At 38.7% G+C, this 17,968-nt stretch overlaps 2 protein-coding genes across 2 annotated transcripts; both read right to left on the bottom strand.

Annotated features, from left to right (window-relative positions):
* Positions 1 to 5,308: 5,308 nt before the first annotated feature.
* Positions 5,309 to 6,345, bottom strand: LOC135499731 (uncharacterized). Its single transcript, XM_064790671.1, has 3 exons — positions 6,279 to 6,345; positions 5,866 to 6,050; positions 5,309 to 5,614 (listed from the first exon to the last, which is right to left on the bottom strand). Exons 2-3 carry the CDS (start codon positions 5,996 to 5,998, stop codon positions 5,376 to 5,378), a joined length of 372 nt encoding a protein of 123 aa, XP_064646741.1. The 5' UTR covers positions 5,999 to 6,050; positions 6,279 to 6,345; the 3' UTR covers positions 5,309 to 5,375.
* Positions 6,306 to 7,841, bottom strand: LOC135499730 (uncharacterized). The gene is made up of 2 exons (XM_064790670.1): positions 7,566 to 7,841; positions 6,306 to 7,454 (listed from the first exon to the last, which is right to left on the bottom strand). The coding sequence occupies exons 1-2, from the start codon at positions 7,815 to 7,817 to the stop codon at positions 6,459 to 6,461; spliced, it is 1,248 nt and encodes a 415-aa protein (XP_064646740.1). The 5' UTR covers positions 7,818 to 7,841; the 3' UTR covers positions 6,306 to 6,458.
* Between the last annotated feature and the right edge of the window lie 10,127 nt (positions 7,842 to 17,968).

Below are 17,968 nucleotides of genomic sequence, written 5' to 3'. Positions count from 1 at the left end.
CTGATGTGCTAACCACAAGACCAATAAAAGAAGCTAATTTTGGGGATTTAATAGCATACACCTTTGAGAAACCAATAGCAATTCCCTGTAAACCAAGATTCAATAAGCTGAATATTCGCTTAACGGATGAAAAAGGTGACATCATCGATCTTAGTGGTCATGATGTACAGTACCAATTGGTATTAACACATCATTGAAATTAAATTCGTTGAAATTAAATGGCTGGCATTGGCATGTTATTTGGATCTGCAATAATCAATGGATTAGCATTTACTGGATCTGGTTACCTTTTCAGGTCACTAGATAAAAACGGTTATGAAGATGAAGTGAAAAGACATGATTTGGCTCAGGAGCAATTACAAAAAGCTTCAACCGAATGGGAGGAGCATAGAAAGAGTACTATTGACTTTGTTAATCTTGAATTAAAGAGAGAAAGAGACGCTTCTTTTGATTTTAACAATACTGATTCAGCACTTACTGTTTACAATCATTTACATCCCGATAGAACTATAGTAAATGTACTACCTCAGAGACCACAATTAAGTGATTATTACCAACCTAGTGATGAAATGAAGAAATACGAGTACCTATGGATTATCCTAGGACTTAGTGGTTTAGGATTAATAATTTATTATTTTACTAGGGTTAGAAAGACTAAGACCATTGATGAGAAGCGGGACTAAGATTTTTGATGTGAAAGAGTAAATCTAAATGGATGTTGTAGTCTAATGATCAGTTTTGATCCTTTTTTCATCTTAAGTTCTTCTATGTAGTACTGTCTTTTCTCCTTAGGAATAACACTGTTTTCTTCTAAGGCATCTTTCATGGCTGATTCATCCTTATTAAAAAATAATACTAAAATTCTTATGTTCTCTCTGTAGTCCTTGACAACTGAATTGTACTTCTGAACTAGTAACCAAACAGTAAGATTGTAGTGCCTGCCAGAAAAGGCAAGATTACATAACTCGGACACCTTCTTTTTTGTGTCTCTCAAATTAGCACAGTCATCAATTAGGAATAATGTGTTAGAACCAGCAAAGGTCAGAGTAGCAAATTGAAGCACAAGGTCCAAATTACTGGCCACCGCTTCGGGATTAACTATGTAGACGCTCTTGTCTTGGTAAATCCATTTCCTGTCATATGTCTTATTGTTGAAATATGTTGGACAGAAAATGACTATGTTTTGGAATTTGTGTCGATACTCCTTTTCTAAGAGGTCAAGGGCAAAATATGTCTTACCACAATTGGTGACACCAGAAATTAGCATGTTATGTGGCTCGTAAATAAATACTTCACCCATTTAAATGGATGTAAAGGATGACACACAGCAGTATCTAAGGGATTTGTACTACAACCCCGATAGTCCCGTGGCTTACAGTTCTTTGAGTAAGATGTGGAAACAGGTCAAGGAAGATGGTAAACTTATTAAACAAAAAGAAGTTAAAGAATTTCTAGAAACACTACCAACTCACCAACTACACAAACCGAGCATTAAGAAATTCACCTTCAGGAAAACAATGGTATCGTACATCGATCAACAGTGACAAGCCGACCTGGTTGACATGCAGAAATTCGAGAGTAAGAATAAAGGTTTCAGATTCATTTTGACAGTAATTGACCTATTCAGTCGCTATGCTTGGGCTCTAGCAGTTAAGAGCAAGAGAGGAGAAGAAATAAGAGATGCATTTAAAGTGATATTTGAGGAAGCTAAACTAGAGAAAATCCAGTTTGATGACGGTACAGAATTTTACAACAAACACTTCAAGGAACTCTTAACAGAAAATGACATAGAATGGTTCTCTACAAAATCTGATAAGAAGGCAGCGGTAGTAGAAAGATTCAACAGGACTCTTAAAGAAAAAATGTGGCGTTATTTCACTGCTAAGGAGACAGACAAGTGGATCAACGTACTGGATGACTTGGTCAGTGGCTACAACAACACATTTCACTCATCAATAGGTATGAAACCTGTAGACGCCAGAAAGATGGAAAACGAAGGAGCTGTGTGGTACAATCTTTACGGTCTTCACCTCAAAGAAACCTTTGGTGATCCAAAGTACAAAGTAGGTGACAGTGTAAGAATTTCAAAGTACAAGTCCATTTTCGGTAAAGGTTACATGCCCAACTTCACTGAGGAAGTATTCCAAATCAAACAGATCATCTTCACTCACCCTATCGTCTACAAACTTGAAGATTATCATAAAGAGGAAATTCAAGGATATTTCTATGAAGAGGAATTGAGTTATGTTCCTAATCCTGACCAGCTAGAGTACAAGATAGAGAAAATCTTGAGGTACAAGACCAGTAAAGGTAAAAAATACGGATTAGTGAAGTGGAAGGGATACAGTGATAAATTCAATGAATGGTTACCAATTTCAGGAATAAAAAGCCTAAAGGTCTAAATCCTAAAAGTCTAAAAGCCTAAAAGACTAAAAAAAACGTAATTTAAAATCTTTTTATCCTTTAAATCAAGCTAGAAATGGAAGGACAGATATTTAACGTTAACTATGGTACTGTCAATGTTTATCAGTATCCTGTTAATCAGTATCATGTTTATCAGTATCCTGTTAATCAGTAGAGACCTTTCGCTACGCCGTTCCGAGAACCGCTACACCGAGAACGTTTCTCGTTCCCGATCCCGTTCCCGGAATCACTGAAACGCGTTCCGCATGGCCGTCACCGAGAAACAGTTTGGTTTCTATGGAGATCGTCAAAATGGCGGCAAACTTGAGACGCCTTGCAAATTTCGCAATTGAAGATGATGAATTTATGGCATTTTATATCGAAAATGAAGTCTTAGGAGGCAAGGAAAGTACGTTTGATCCGAACTGGCCGCGTTTCGATCTAGATAGACTCTCCGATGCACAAAGCTACGACAAATTCAGGTTCGAAAAGGATGAGATTCGTCACCTCGTCCAGGTTCTTCGAATCCCTCCTGTAGTTGTTTGCCAAAATCGATGCGTAATTACTGGCGAGGACGCTCTATGTATGTGTCTGAGACGGCTTTCGTATCCTAATAGGCTATGCGACAATCAGGAACTTTTTGGAAGGCCAGCGTCCGTGTTGTCGCAAGCGATAAACGAAACGATCGACTTCATCTATACTGAACATGGCCATCTTATTAGGGATCTGAATCAGCCGTGGCTAGATGCAGAACACCTTCGCACCTACGCAGATGCGATCAACGATTTGGGAGCACCGCTACCAGATTGCTTCGGATTCATTGACGGCACCGTTCGTCCTATCTGTAGACCAATTCAGTTTCAACGTGCTGTGTACAATGGGCATAAGAGAGTCCATTCCATAAAGTTCCAGTCGCTAACTTTACCCAATGGTATAATAGCAAACCTGTGGGGACCAGTTGAAGGCAGGCGACACGATGCCGCTCTTTTAAGAGAAAGTGGTCTTGGCCAACAGCTCGACATGTTGCCAAGAACTGATGACGGAGGACACTTTTACATCTACGGAGATCCGGCGTATCCTATCCGCCCCTGGCTCATATCGCCCTTCAGGGAAGGTGCTCTTGGATTGAATGCCAACGAGCGTGCTTTCAATCAGGCCATGTCCGCTCCCAGAGTCGCAGTTGAGTGGGCATTTGGGAAAATCCTGCAGAATTGGGCGTTCGTGGATTTCAAAAAGAACTTGAAAGTCTTTCTGCAACCTGTAGCAAAGTATTACCTAGTTGCAGGACTACTCACGAATCTGCACACCTGTCTTCGTGATTCCCAGACAGGCATGTACTTTGACGTAGCACCACCATCCATTGAGGAATACATAGGCATACCCCGGTAATTCAACACTTGACATCAGCCACGTGCTGTGAAAACGGCAAGACTCTTCACGTTGGTCACAATTTTCGAACAGGACATGTTCCAGAGACATGTTGTGGTTGTTAACCTTGTGGATGAATTATACATACTTGACTTTCCGTTTCAGTACTTCTCATGAATAGGGCCAGTTACTAGGACGCCACAACCGTCAGATGGCGTGGGCCGGAGTTAAATGCAGTGTTGGACAAAAATAACCTAAGTAACTAATATAACTAAATAATCAACAAGATCTATTTTGTATTCTTGTAAATACTGTTACATATACAATAAATGTATAAAACTACCAAAACATCAACAACATAATTTCAACACCCATCTTCAGGGGGTCTGGGGCCAGTTTTACTGGAAGGAGTACCAAACATAAAAGACCTGATACAGTACTGTGCAAAGGTACAAAAACTGAGACACCCCCAAAGCCCAAGCCATATTTGGACAAAATCCCTAGGTAAACATGAAATGGCCAGGGCCATTGTGCTCACCTCACGTGGAGGAAAGATGGATAAAGAGCATAGTATTGTGTCATGTAGTGTTAGGTTTGATGTAGGTCCAAGCAATTACAATTTCCCCAAAATGGCCAATTTACAGTACATTCGACCTCTTGTGACCTTGAAAAGTAGGTCAAATCAAAGAAGACCCGGGTGACACATTGAATGGTTGTTAGAATTAGATGTACCTATGATATAAAATTGGTGCCAATCGGGCAAGTCATTACTAGGAATAATGGCATTTTGAAGAATTTAGGATTTGGCCCCCCTCCTTGGAGGCCAAACGGCAAATCAGATCGCACCAAACTTCAGTACCTGAGATCATCTGACCAAGGGGTACATGTGTACTTAATTTGTGATCAATAGTCATTGCAGTTAAGAAACGTGCCATAGTTACAGCCTGACGGCGAATTTACGCCATTTGACCTCTGTGACCTTGACAAGAAGGTCAAATTAAAAACCTGTGTGACATATACTGTATGGTGGTTAGATGTACCCATGATATCGAGTTGGTGGCAATCGGGCAAGAAGTTAAGGAATAATCACATTTTTAAGGTTTTTGGATTTTGCCCCCTGGTGGTCAAGTGGTGAATCATATTGGACCAAACTTCGGTCCCTGAGATCACCTGACTAAGGGGTGAATGTGTACCAAATTTGGTATCAATAGTCATTGCAGTTTAGAAACGTGCCATCGTTACATCCTAACGGCCAATTTACACCAAAAACCCGGAGGATATATGATGCACCTTTGCTAGAAGTACCTACCATATTTTTTTCAAAATTTCCCGACTACTATTAAGGGAGATATTGCATATTTTCACTTTTAACGTTTGGCCCCCTGGTGGCCAAACTATGAAACGAATCGGACCGAAACTTGGTCTCCAAGGTGTCATTACATAAGGGTACACGTGTACCAAGTTTCAACTCAATAACTCGTTACGAAACGTGCCCTGCTAACGGACGACGGACGACGACGACGACGACGACGACGACGACGACGACGGACGCGACGGTATGGGATAAGCTCACCTCTGCTAAGAGGTGAGCTAATGCGTGATGACTACTTCTCCTTTATAACTTGTAATAGTCCCTGGAGTAGATTTACAAGTCCCTCTTTTTCCTTCCTTTCCAGCTCCATCCTCTCACGTCTCTCCTCCTTCATCATCTCCATTTCATGTTTTTTGAATGCAAGTTCCTCCCTCCGCACCTCCAGCTCAATCATCTTCATGTGGGCATACTCGTGTGCAACCCCCTTCTTGCTCTTCTTTGGTGTAGCTGCTGTAGGCTTCCCAATTTGATCTGCAATAAGAATTTGGCATTCATCATGATTGTTACTCCATTACCACAAAACAGGACTGAAATTAAAGTTGTGTAGTAGAACTAGTCACAGACAGCCCCACCATTTTGTCTGTACATCATGTTCAGGGCAAATCAGCAGTATTAGTTCAAAGTTGTGTTTCACAGGCGGCTCTACTGGTTAAAACCATGTGCTTTTTGGTTCATACATCTTAGTTGGCCTTAAGAGAAAGGAATAAGAAAACTTGACTTACCTTCATTGGCAACAAGGGTCTGCATTGCCCTCTTCCGGATAACCAAACCAGCATTTGCCAGGTCCTCTTCTTTTTCTTTTGTGTCCTTCTTGGCTCCTTTGGCTTTGGTCTTCTCTGATTCAATCAACTCCATTATTTCGGTCAGCAGCACCTCCCTCTCGGTGTACTCTTCAGCAGTACCTGATCTGCAAGCAAAGAATTGGAAAATCGGAAATGTGACACAAAATTTATACACAACAGAGTGAAACAAATTACTACATTGAAATTGAATGAAAGCAAGGCAGATAGACCTCTACTACCAGTATGCTAATGCACAGGGACATTTGGGGAATTGCGACATCCAAGGGTACTTAAAGACGATTAATAAAATGAGTGTCTGTAGATTTTTTTTTTCAAACCAGCTCACAACTTACTTCCTGAGGGATGAAAGCTCCTCATTTTTGAATGCTTTTATCAACTTATCTGCCCTCTCCTTGACAGACCGTGAGTTCACAGGCAGTGTCCCGGGGTCGTTTCTTCTCCAGTGTCAATTTCAATGATTACCATGGCAACAGTGTAAGCCACGCCTAAAGTCTACAAATAGCGGAAACAGTCTATTCTGTCCTAGGCCTCTTTGCAGCACGTCCTCTTGGTGTCTTCTTAGGACGACCCCGTCCACGATTTGGAGCAGCTCGGCCTCGACCAGGAGTTGGAGTAGCGACTTGTGGCACCGGAACTGGAAGTACATCCTCAGGAGGACCATCACGTTGTTGATCAACATCCATTGCAGCAGCTGGTTTTGGGCACACGAGATCCTTGCACTCGTCCGACACAAACTCTCGGATATCGTTGTACAGGTACGCAACACGTTGCTCATTTAAACCTTTCGGAACAATGACCTCAGGTTTCCCCTGCCCAACATCAGCACGATCACATTTGAGAATGTTCTGACTGACAGTGTTAGATTCACTCATGTAGCGAGTGTTGACAGAGCCATCCTGGAGGAACTCGATGTGGTGGAGCGGCTTGATCTCTGGCAGCTTTCGATAGAACTGGCTCAGGTAAGTGTCCCATTGCCTGACAGGGACAATGACATCTCCAGCTTCATTGCCACAGAGCTGTGTGAGGAGAACTTCGCGTGGGGAAGCATCAACGGCAACTTGTTCTATGTCAGCCAGGCAGTCCACCTTCGTTGATCGAAACTTTCGTTTGAACAGACCAAACATAGAATCTGGGGCAAACTTGGTGTGCCCTGCCAACATAAACGACAACTTGACCCCAGAGTGTCGGCCAGTCAGCACTCGCCAAGACAGGTACTGCACCATCGCATTGTTTTTGTTTTGACCAGAACAGTTGTCTGCATGAAGATGGGCCACTGTTTCCTTCAAACCGTAATTGTCAAAGAAGAAATCCAACAGAGAGATTACACAGTTCGCACCCTTGCCGACGTTGGTGGCTTCATCCAGCAAGAAGATCACCATCTTGGGTATGCCTTCTGTCATCATCCCAAATACACCACATTTTCTCGGCGTCTTGAAGAAAATGGGTCCTGGCTGCATCGGGTCGTGTGGATAATGGATCTGCTGGGCGAAGTCAAAGCTGTAATGAACCTGAAAAAGATTGAACAGACTTTTATGTTTGATGTTGATATGAACATGAGTAATGCAATCTAACGATAATGTTATTTTAAGCCAATGTTTCTGTCAGGTACATGTACTCACCTCAGCCTCAACTGATGAATCTGGTATGTTGTTCCCAAGACGGTTCGGGTCAGTGATGCTATGCTGGTCAATGGCATCTTTGCAGTCTTTCACCTTGGCATTGTACAGGCTTCTTTCTTTAGTGGCATCCAAGAGATGTTGCTCTGCTGTTTTTAGGGCATCAGACTTTTCTGTAGTTGTCCGATTGACAGACTTCAACAGCAGCTTGCTGTTCTGCTGGCACGTCCAACAAAGATCAGTCATCGGCTTCATTGGAAGAATGTATGGAACGTATTCTTTCCACAGCCGATAGAATGTCTTGTCACCCACAGCCTTATCTCCCCGTGCGACAACGGATCTTGAATAAAGACGGTACACGCCCGCCTTGCTGACCGATGAAGGTAAAAGTCTGAGATCATCCCTCTTGTAACCCGGGATTCGACCCGGCAAGAGTACTGCATTTTCTTCGGCAAAATTGTTTATGAATGTTACTACACGTTCAATATCTGGGACAGTCAATGCATGCTTCACTTGTTTTCCCTTGTTCTTGTGGATGCGTTCAACCACACCATTGTTCACATAATGGTGCATCACATTAGAAAGTCTGTCTTTGTTTATCCCATGAATGAACATGAATGTCTCCTTGCAGATCTTGCGATGCTCATGGAAGTAGTCCAATCTGTACAACACACGCGCTTTCTGCTCCTTCTTTTTCGATTTGACTGTTTCATTGGAACGATGAAGGTTACTTCGGATTTGGCCCAGCAGAATAAAGTCAAGTTCTTTGTTATCAAGCTCAAGATGTTGCATCCGTAGCAATGAAAGTTCATCGGTGTCGAAGGACCGGGAGCATGGTTCTCCGGCGGAAAACTTGCATTTACACGAGAAGAGAGCATGCAGTTTGGCGTCACAATTCCCAGCAGATGAATGGAAGTCTTGACCTCCACGTGTTGCAAAATCAAGACGTACTTTTGCTATGCTTTCTGCCTGGGGTTCCACGACAACAAGGGGTTCATCACCATCATCTTCGACCACTATGGACTCTGCTGAAATAAAAATGAACATCATTAGTTGAGGCAATTTACCTTGTGTAGGCCCTACTAGTAAAATTTGTACACAATAGTGCAATTGTTGGCTTTCTAGCACATTTTTAAACAGGTTTAGACACTCCCAATGCTGTTTGAAAACATTGCTGTACATTTTGTGTACATTGGTGTACAGTTGTGTACATTAATGTACAGCGAGATATGGAACACAACAAACTAACCTTCTAACACATCCTCCTCCGATTCAAAGTCACTTCCTGGATCCTCATCCCCAAAATAGTCTTCTATCAGTCCAGCAAACTCCTCATTTGAAGTGATACCACCAAGATTTATGGCACAAAGTTCGTTTAAACACCTGGCAATATTCGAGGAGAGACAAGACCACAATTGATTTTTTAAGCCTTTTAGCAGTTAAATTGTCAATGTTTGACCGCGACGCATCAAAGAACGCGTGGTGTTGTGAATCTGAAATTTAGATTATGTTATTCCGGACAGTCGGGCAAGTAAATGGTGAAAAATAAAATGGTGATTGACCAGGGAAATTTTTTTTTAATCGACAAATTAGACAGACTTTGATATTTCCACTCTTTTCAGCCAACTGGCAGAAAAAACTCAAAACACGCCCCCTATTACCCAATTAGCAAAATTCGAAATTAATTTTTTCATCAAATAATTTCTTTATATCTGTAGACTTGCCACAACAAATATTTTTTCAATACCTCTCCAAATATGTACTTGAGAGTAAAAAACATGCACTCGTCTAATAGATAGGCCTGGACCCTCCAACCTATGAATATTCATTAGTGGTCTTGTCTCAATGAAGGTACATTTCAGGGGTTAACATTTTGAGATTTTTTTCAAACTAATGTACATGACATCCCACAACTCTCCAACAAAGGAAAGTCATATCTGGACATTTTTGGAGAAATGAGAGACATTTCAAAGAGTGGAACAACTGTGCCAAAGCGACGAAAGAGGACAAAATCGACAAAAAGTCATGATTTTGCACCCAACAGCACCAAATTCAAAGACCTGCCCTGGCCAGAATAAGCAAGCTATGGAGCTGAAACTTTAGGATGTGATTTAGTAATATCTTTGCTGCTTAGGGCACAACTTTCAGAATCAAGGCCTAAGTAGTTTCAAAGAAATTACAAAATGAATGGCAACACAACAAGACTTGTAAAAATGAAACCGAACTTAGACCGGGGTTAGGTTGACTCTTATTTGGGTCAAATTAAGTTTTTTTCTCATTATTTTAGCTTGTTTTGACCTTAAATCATCAGCAATACAATATTCTAAATGAATTAGAGTGATTTGAGCACATTCAAATTTTTCACTATATTGACCCAAAATGTAGTGTAATGAAGGTACATTTCAGGGGTTAACATTTTGAGATTTTTTTCAAACTAATGTACATGACATCCCACAACTCTCCAACAAAGGAAAGTCATATCTGGACATTTTTGGAGAAATGAGAGACATTTCAAAGAGTGGTACAACTGTGCCAAAGCGACGAAAGAGGACAAAATCGACAAAAAGTCATGATTTTGCACCCAACAGCACCAAATTCAAAGACCTGCCCTGGCCAGAATAAGCAAGCTATGGAGCTGAAACTTTAGGATGTGATTTAGTAATATCTTTGCTGCTTAGGGCACAACTTTCAGAATCAAGGCCTAAGTAGTTTCAAAGAAATTACAAAATGAATGGCAACACAACAAGACTTGTAAAAATGAAACCGAACTTAGACCGGGGTTAGGTTGACTCTTATTTGGGTCAAATTAAGTTTTTTTCTCATTATTTTAGCTTGTTTTGACCTTAAATCATCAGCAATACAATATTCTAAATGAATTAGAGTGATTTGAGCACATTCAAATTTTTCACTATATTGACCCAAAATGTAGTGTAAATAAGGTACATTTCAGGGGTTAACATTTTGAGATTTTTTTCAAACTAATGTACATGACATCCCACAACTCTCCAACAAAGGAAAGTCATATCTGGACATTTTTGGAGAAATGAGAGACATTTCAAAGAGTGGTACAACTGTGCCAAAGCGACGAAAGAGGACAAAATCGACAAAAAGTCATGATTTTGCACCCAACAGCACCAAATTCAAAGACCTGCCCTGGCCAGAATAAGCAAGCTATGGAGCTGAAACTTTAGGATGTGATTTAGGAATATCTTTGCTGCTTAGGGCACAACTTTCAGAATCAAGGCCTAAGTAGTTTCAAAGAAATTACAAAATGAATGGCAACACAACAAGACTTGTAAAAATGAAACCGAACTTAGACCGGGGTTAGGTTGACTCTTATTTGGGTCAAATTAAGTTTTTTTCTCATTATTTTAGCTTGTTTTGACCTTAAATCATCAGCAATACAATATTCTAAATAAATTAGAGTGATTTGAGCACATTCAAATTTTTCACTATATTGACCCAAAATGTAGTGTAAATAGAGACAAGACCACAATTGATTTTTTAAGCCTTTTAGCAGTTAAATTGTCAATGTTTGACCGCGACGCATCAAAGAACGCGTGGTGTTGTGAATCTGAAATTTAGATTATGTTATTCCGGACAGTCGGGCAAGTAAATGGTGAAAAATAAAATGGTGATTGACCAGGGAAATTTTTTTTTAATCGACAAATTAGACAGACTTTGATATTTCCACTCTTTTCAGCCAACTGGCAGAAAAAACTCAAAACACGCCCCCTATTACCCAATTAGCAAAATTCGAAATTAATTTTTTCATCAAATAATTTCTTTATATCTGTAGACTTGCCACAACAAATATTTTTTCAATACCTCTCCAAATATGTACTTGAGAGTAAAAAACATGCACTCGTCTAATAGATAGGCCTGGACCCTCCAACCTATGAATATTCATTAGTGGTCTTGTCTCAATGAAGGTACATTTCAGGGGTTAACATTTTGAGATTTTTTTCAAACTAATGTACATGACATCCCACAACTCTCCAACAAAGGAAAGTCATATCTGGACATTTTTGGAGAAATGAGAGACATTTCAAAGAGTGGAACAACTGTGCCAAAGCGACGAAAGAGGACAAAATCGACAAAAAGTCATGATTTTGCACCCAACAGCACCAAATTCAAAGACCTGCCCTGGCCAGAATAAGCAAGCTATGGAGCTGAAACTTAAGGATGTGATTTAGTAATATCTTTGCTGCTTAGGGCACAACTTTCAGAATCAAGGCCTAAGTAGTTTCAAAGAAATTACAAAATGAATGGCAACACAACAAGACTTGTAAAAATGAAACCGAACTTAGACCGGGGTTAGGTTGACTCTTATTTGGGTCAAATTAAGTTTTTTTCTCATTATTTTAGCTTGTTTTGACCTTAAATCATCAGCAATACAATATTCTAAATGAATTAGAGTGATTTGAGCACATTCAAATTTTTCACTATATTGACCCAAAATGTAGTGTAAATGAAGGTACATTTCAGGGGTTAACATTTTGAGATTTTTTTCAAACTAATGTACATGACATCCCACAACTCTCCAACAAAGGAAAGTCATATCTGGACATTTTTGGAGAAATGAGAGACATTTCAAAGAGTGGTACAACTGTGCCAAAGCGACGAAAGAGGACAAAATCGACAAAAAGTCATGATTTTGCACCCAACAGCACCAAATTCAAAGACCTGCCCTGGCCAGAATAAGCAAGCTATAGAGCTGAAACTTTAGGATGTGATTTAGTAATATCTTTGTTGCTTAGGGCACAACTTTCAGAATCAAGGCCTAAGTAGTTTCAAAGAAATTACAAAATGAATGGCAACACAACAAGACTTGTAAAAATGAAACCGAACTTAGACCGGGGTTAGGTTGACTCTTATTTGGGTCAAATTAAGTTTTTTTCTCATTATTTTAGCTTGTTTTGACCTTAAATCATCAGCAATACAATATTCTAAATGAATTAGAGTGATTTGAGCACATTCAAATTTTTCACTATATTGACCCAAAATGTAGTGTAATGAAGGTACATTTCAGGGGTTAACATTTTGAGATTTTTTTCAAACTAATGTACATGACATCCCACAACTCTCCAACAAAGGAAAGTCATATCTGGACATTTTTGGAGAAATGAGAGACATTTCAAAGAGTGGTACAACTGTGCCAAAGCGACGAAAGAGGACAAAATCGACAAAAAGTCATGATTTTGCACCCAACAGCACCAAATTCAAAGACCTGCCCTGGCCAGAATAAGCAAGCTATGGAGCTGAAACTTTAGGATGTGATTTAGTAATATCTTTGCTGCTTAGGGCACAACTTTCAGAATCAAGGCCTAAGTAGTTTCAAAGAAATTACAAAATGAATGACAACACAACAAGACTTGTAAAAATGAAACCGAACTTAGACCGGGGTTAGGTTGACTCTTATTTGGGTCAAATTAAGTTTTTTTCTCATTATTTTAGCTTGTTTTGACCTTAAATCATCAGCAATACAATATTCTAAATGAATTAGAGTGATTTGAGCACATTCAAATTTTTCACTATATTGACCCAAAATGTAGTGTAAATAAGGTACATTTCAGGGGTTAACATTTTGAGATTTTTTTCAAACTAATGTACATGACATCCCACAACTCTCCAACAAAGGAAAGTCATATCTGGACATTTTTGGAGAAATGAGAGACATTTCAAAGAGTGGTACAACTGTGCCAAAGCGACGAAAGAGGACAAAATCGACAAAAAGTCATGATTTTGCACCCAACAGCACCAAATTCAAAGACCTGCCCTGGCCAGAATAAGCAAGCTATGGAGCTGAAACTTTAGGATGTGATTTAGTAATATCTTTGCTGCTTAGGGCACAACTTTCAGAATCAAGGCCTAAGTAGTTTCAAAGAAATTACAAAATGAATGGCAACACAACAAGACTTGTAAAAATGAAACCGAACTTAGACCGGGGTTAGGTTGACTCTTATTTGGGTCAAATTAAGTTTTTTTCTCATTATTTTAGCTTGTTTTGACCTTAAATCATCAGCAATACAATATTCTAAATAAATTAGAGTGATTTGAGCACATTCAAATTTTTCACTATATTGACCCAAAATGTAGTGTAAATAGAGACAAGACCACAATTGATTTTTTAAGCCTTTTAGCAGTTAAATTGTCAATGTTTGACCGCGACGCATCAAAGAACGCGTGGTGTTGTGAATCTGAAATTTAGATTATGTTATTCCGGACAGTCGGGCAAGTAAATGGTGAAAAATAAAATGGTGATTGACCAGGGAAATTTTTTTTTAATCGACAAATTAGACAGACTTTGATATTTCCACTCTTTTCAGCCAACTGGCAGAAAAAACTCAAAACACGCCCCCTATTACCCAATTAGCAAAATTCGAAATTAATTTTTTCATCAAATAATTTCTTTATATCTGTAGACTTGCCACAACAAATATTTTTTCAATACCTCTCCAAATATGTACTTGAGAGTAAAAAACATGCACTCGTCTAATAGATAGGCCTGGACCCTCCAACCTATGAATATTCATTAGTGGTCTTGTCTCAATGAAGGTACATTTCAGGGGTTAACATTTTGAGATTTTTTTCAAACTAATGTACATGACATCCCACAACTCTCCAACAAAGGAAAGTCATATCTGGACATTTTTGGAGAAATGAGAGACATTTCAAAGAGTGGAACAACTGTGCCAAAGCGACGAAAGAGGACAAAATCGACAAAAAGTCATGATTTTGCACCCAACAGCACCAAATTCAAAGACCTGCCCTGGCCAGAATAAGCAAGCTATGGAGCTGAAACTTTAGGATGTGATTTAGTAATATCTTTGCTGCTTAGGGCACAACTTTCAGAATCAAGGCCTAAGTAGTTTCAAAGAAATTACAAAATGAATGGCAACACAACAAGACTTGTAAAAATGAAACCGAACTTAGACCGGGGTTAGGTTGACTCTTATTTGGGTCAAATTAAGTTTTTTTCTCATTATTTTAGCTTGTTTTGACCTTAAATCATCAGCAATACAATATTCTAAATGAATTAGAGTGATTTGAGCACATTCAAATTTTTCACTATATTGACCCAAAATGTAGTGTAAATGAAGGTACATTTCAGGGGTTAACATTTTGAGATTTTTTTCAAACTAATGTACATGACATCCCACAACTCTCCAACAAAGGAAAGTCATATCTGGACATTTTTGGAGAAATGAGAGACATTTCAAAGAGTGGTACAACTGTGCCAAAGCGACGAAAGAGGACAAAATCGACAAAAAGTCATGATTTTGCACCCAACAGCACCAAATTCAAAGACCTGCCCTGGCCAGAATAAGCAAGCTATGGAGCTGAAACTTTAGGATGTGATTTAGTAATATCTTTGCTGCTTAGGGCACAACTTTCAGAATCAAGGCCTAAGTAGTTTCAAAGAAATTACAAAATGAATGGCAACACAACAAGACTTGTAAAAATGAAACCGAACTTAGACCGGGGTTAGGTTGACTCTTATTTGGGTCAAATTAAGTTTTTTTCTCATTATTTTAGCTTGTTTTGACCTTAAATCATTAGCAATACAATATTCTAAATGAATTAGAGTGATTTGAGCACATTCAAATTTTTCACTATATTGACCCAAAATGTAGTGTAAATAGAGACAAGACCACAATTGATTTTTTAAGCCTTTTAGCAGTTAAATTGTCAATGTTTGACCGCGACGCATCAAAGAACGCGTGGTGTTGTGAATCTGAAATTTAGATTATGTTATTCCGGACAGTCGGGCAAGTAAATGGTGAAAAATAAAATGGTGATTGACCAGGGAAATTTTTTTTTAATCGACAAATTAGACAGACTTTGATATTTCCACTCTTTTCAGCCAACTGGCAGAAAAAACTCAAAACACGCCCCCTATTACCCAATTAGCAAAATTCGAAATTAATTTTTTCATCAAATAATTTCTTTATATCTGTAGACTTGCCACAACAAATATTTTTTCAATACCTCTCCAAATATGTACTTGAGAGTAAAAAACATGCACTCGTCTAATAGATAGGCCTGGACCCTCCAACCTATGAATATTCATTAGTGGTCTTGTCTCAATGAAGGTACATTTCAGGGGTTAACATTTTGAGATTTTTTTCAAACTAATGTACATGACATCCCACAACTCTCCAACAAAGGAAAGTCATATCTGGACATTTTTGGAGAAATGAGAGACATTTCAAAGAGTGGTACAACTGTGCCAAAGCGACGAAAGAGGACAAAATCGACAAAAAGTCATGATTTTGCACCCAACAGCACCAAATTCAAAGACCTGCCCTGGCCAGAATAAGCAAGCTATGGAGCTGAAACTTTAGGATGTGATTTAGGAATATCTTTGCTGCTTAGGGCACAACTTTCAGAATCAAGGCCTAAGTAGTTTCAAAGAAATTACAAAATGAATGGCAACACAACAAGACTTGTAAAAAATGAAACCGAACTTAGACCGGGGTTAGGTTGACTCTTATTTGGGTCAAATTAAGTTTTTTTCTCATTATTTTAGCTTGTTTTGACCTTAAATCATCAGCAATACAATATTCTAAATAAATTAGAGTGATTTGAGCACATTCAAATTTTTCACTATATTGACCCAAAATGTAGTGTAAATAGAGACAAGACCACAATTGATTTTTTAAGCCTTTTAGCAGTTAAATTGTCAATGTTTGACCGCGACGCATCAAAGAACGCGTGGTGTTGTGAATCTGAAATTTAGATTATGTTATTCCGGACAGTCGGGCAAGTAAATGGTGAAAAATAAAATGGTGATTGACCAGGGAAATTTTTTTTTAATCGACAAATTAGACAGACTTTGATATTTCCACTCTTTTCAGCCAACTGGCAGAAAAAACTCAAAACACGCCCCCTATTACCCAATTAGCAAAATTCGAAATTAATTTTTTCATCAAATAATTTCTTTATATCTGTAGACTTGCCACAACAAATATTTTTTCAATACCTCTCCAAATATGTACTTGAGAGTAAAAAACATGCACTCGTCTAATAGATAGGCCTGGACCCTCCAACCTATGAATATTCATTAGTGGTCTTGTCTCAATGAAGGTACATTTCAGGGGTTAACATTTTGAGATTTTTTTCAAACTAATGTACATGACATCCCACAACTCTCCAACAAAGGAAAGTCATATCTGGACATTTTTGGAGAAATGAGAGACATTTCAAAGAGTGGTACAACTGTGCCAAAGCGACGAAAGAGGACAAAATCGACAAAAAGTCATGATTTTGCACCCAACAGCACCAAATTCAAAGACCTGCCCTGGCCAGAATAAGCAAGCTATGGAGCTGAAACTTTAGGATGTGATTTAGTAATATCTTTGCTGCTTAGGGCACAACTTTCAGAATCAAGGCCTAAGTAGTTTCAAAGAAATTACAAAATGAATGGCAACACAACAAGACTTGTAAAAATGAAACCGAACTTAGACCGGGGTTAGGTTGACTCTTATTTGGGTCAAATTAAGTTTTTTTCTCATTATTTTAGCTTGTTTTGACCTTAAATCATCAGCAATACAATATTCTAAATAAATTAGAGTGATTTGAGCACATTCAAATTTTTCACTATATTGACCCAAAATGTAGTGTAAATAGAGACAAGACCACAATTGATTTTTTAAGCCTTTTAGCAGTTAAATTGTCAATGTTTGACCGCGACGCATCAAAGAACGCGTGGTGTTGTGAATCTGAAATTTAGATTATGTTATTCCGGACAGTCGGGCAAGTAAATGGTGAAAAATAAAATGGTGATTGACCAGGGAAATTTTTTTTTAATCGACAAATTAGACAGACTTTGATATTTCCACTCTTTTCAGCCAACTGGCAGAAAAAACTCAAAACACGCCCCCTATTACCCAATTAGCAAAATTCGAAATTAATTTTTTCATCAAATAATTTCTTTATATCTGTAGACTTGCCACAACAAATATTTTTTCAATACCTCTCCAAATATGTACTTGAGAGTAAAAAACATGCACTCGTCTAATAGATAGGCCTGGACCCTCCAACCTATGAATATTCATTAGTGGTCTTGTCTCAATGAAGGTACATTTCAGGGGTTAACATTTTGAGATTTTTTTCAAACTAATGTACATGACATCCCACAACTCTCCAACAAAGGAAAGTCATATCTGGACATTTTTGGAGAAATGAGAGACATTTCAAAGAGTGGAACAACTGTGCCAAAGCGACGAAAGAGGACAAAATCGACAAAAAGTCATGATTTTGCACCCAACAGCACCAAATTCAAAGACCTGCCCTGGCCAGAATAAGCAAGCTATGGAGCTGAAACTTTAGGATGTGATTTAGTAATATCTTTGCTGCTTAGGGCACAACTTTCAGAATCAAGGCCTAAGTAGTTTCAAAGA

Source organism: Lineus longissimus, chromosome 15 (assembly GCF_910592395.1).
Source record: "Lineus longissimus chromosome 15, tnLinLong1.2, whole genome shotgun sequence".
NCBI classification, from domain to species: Eukaryota; Metazoa; Nemertea; class Pilidiophora; order Heteronemertea; family Lineidae; genus Lineus; species Lineus longissimus.
The sequence above is the reverse complement of the archived record's forward strand: the minus strand, read 5'-3'. Positions and strand labels throughout refer to the sequence as shown.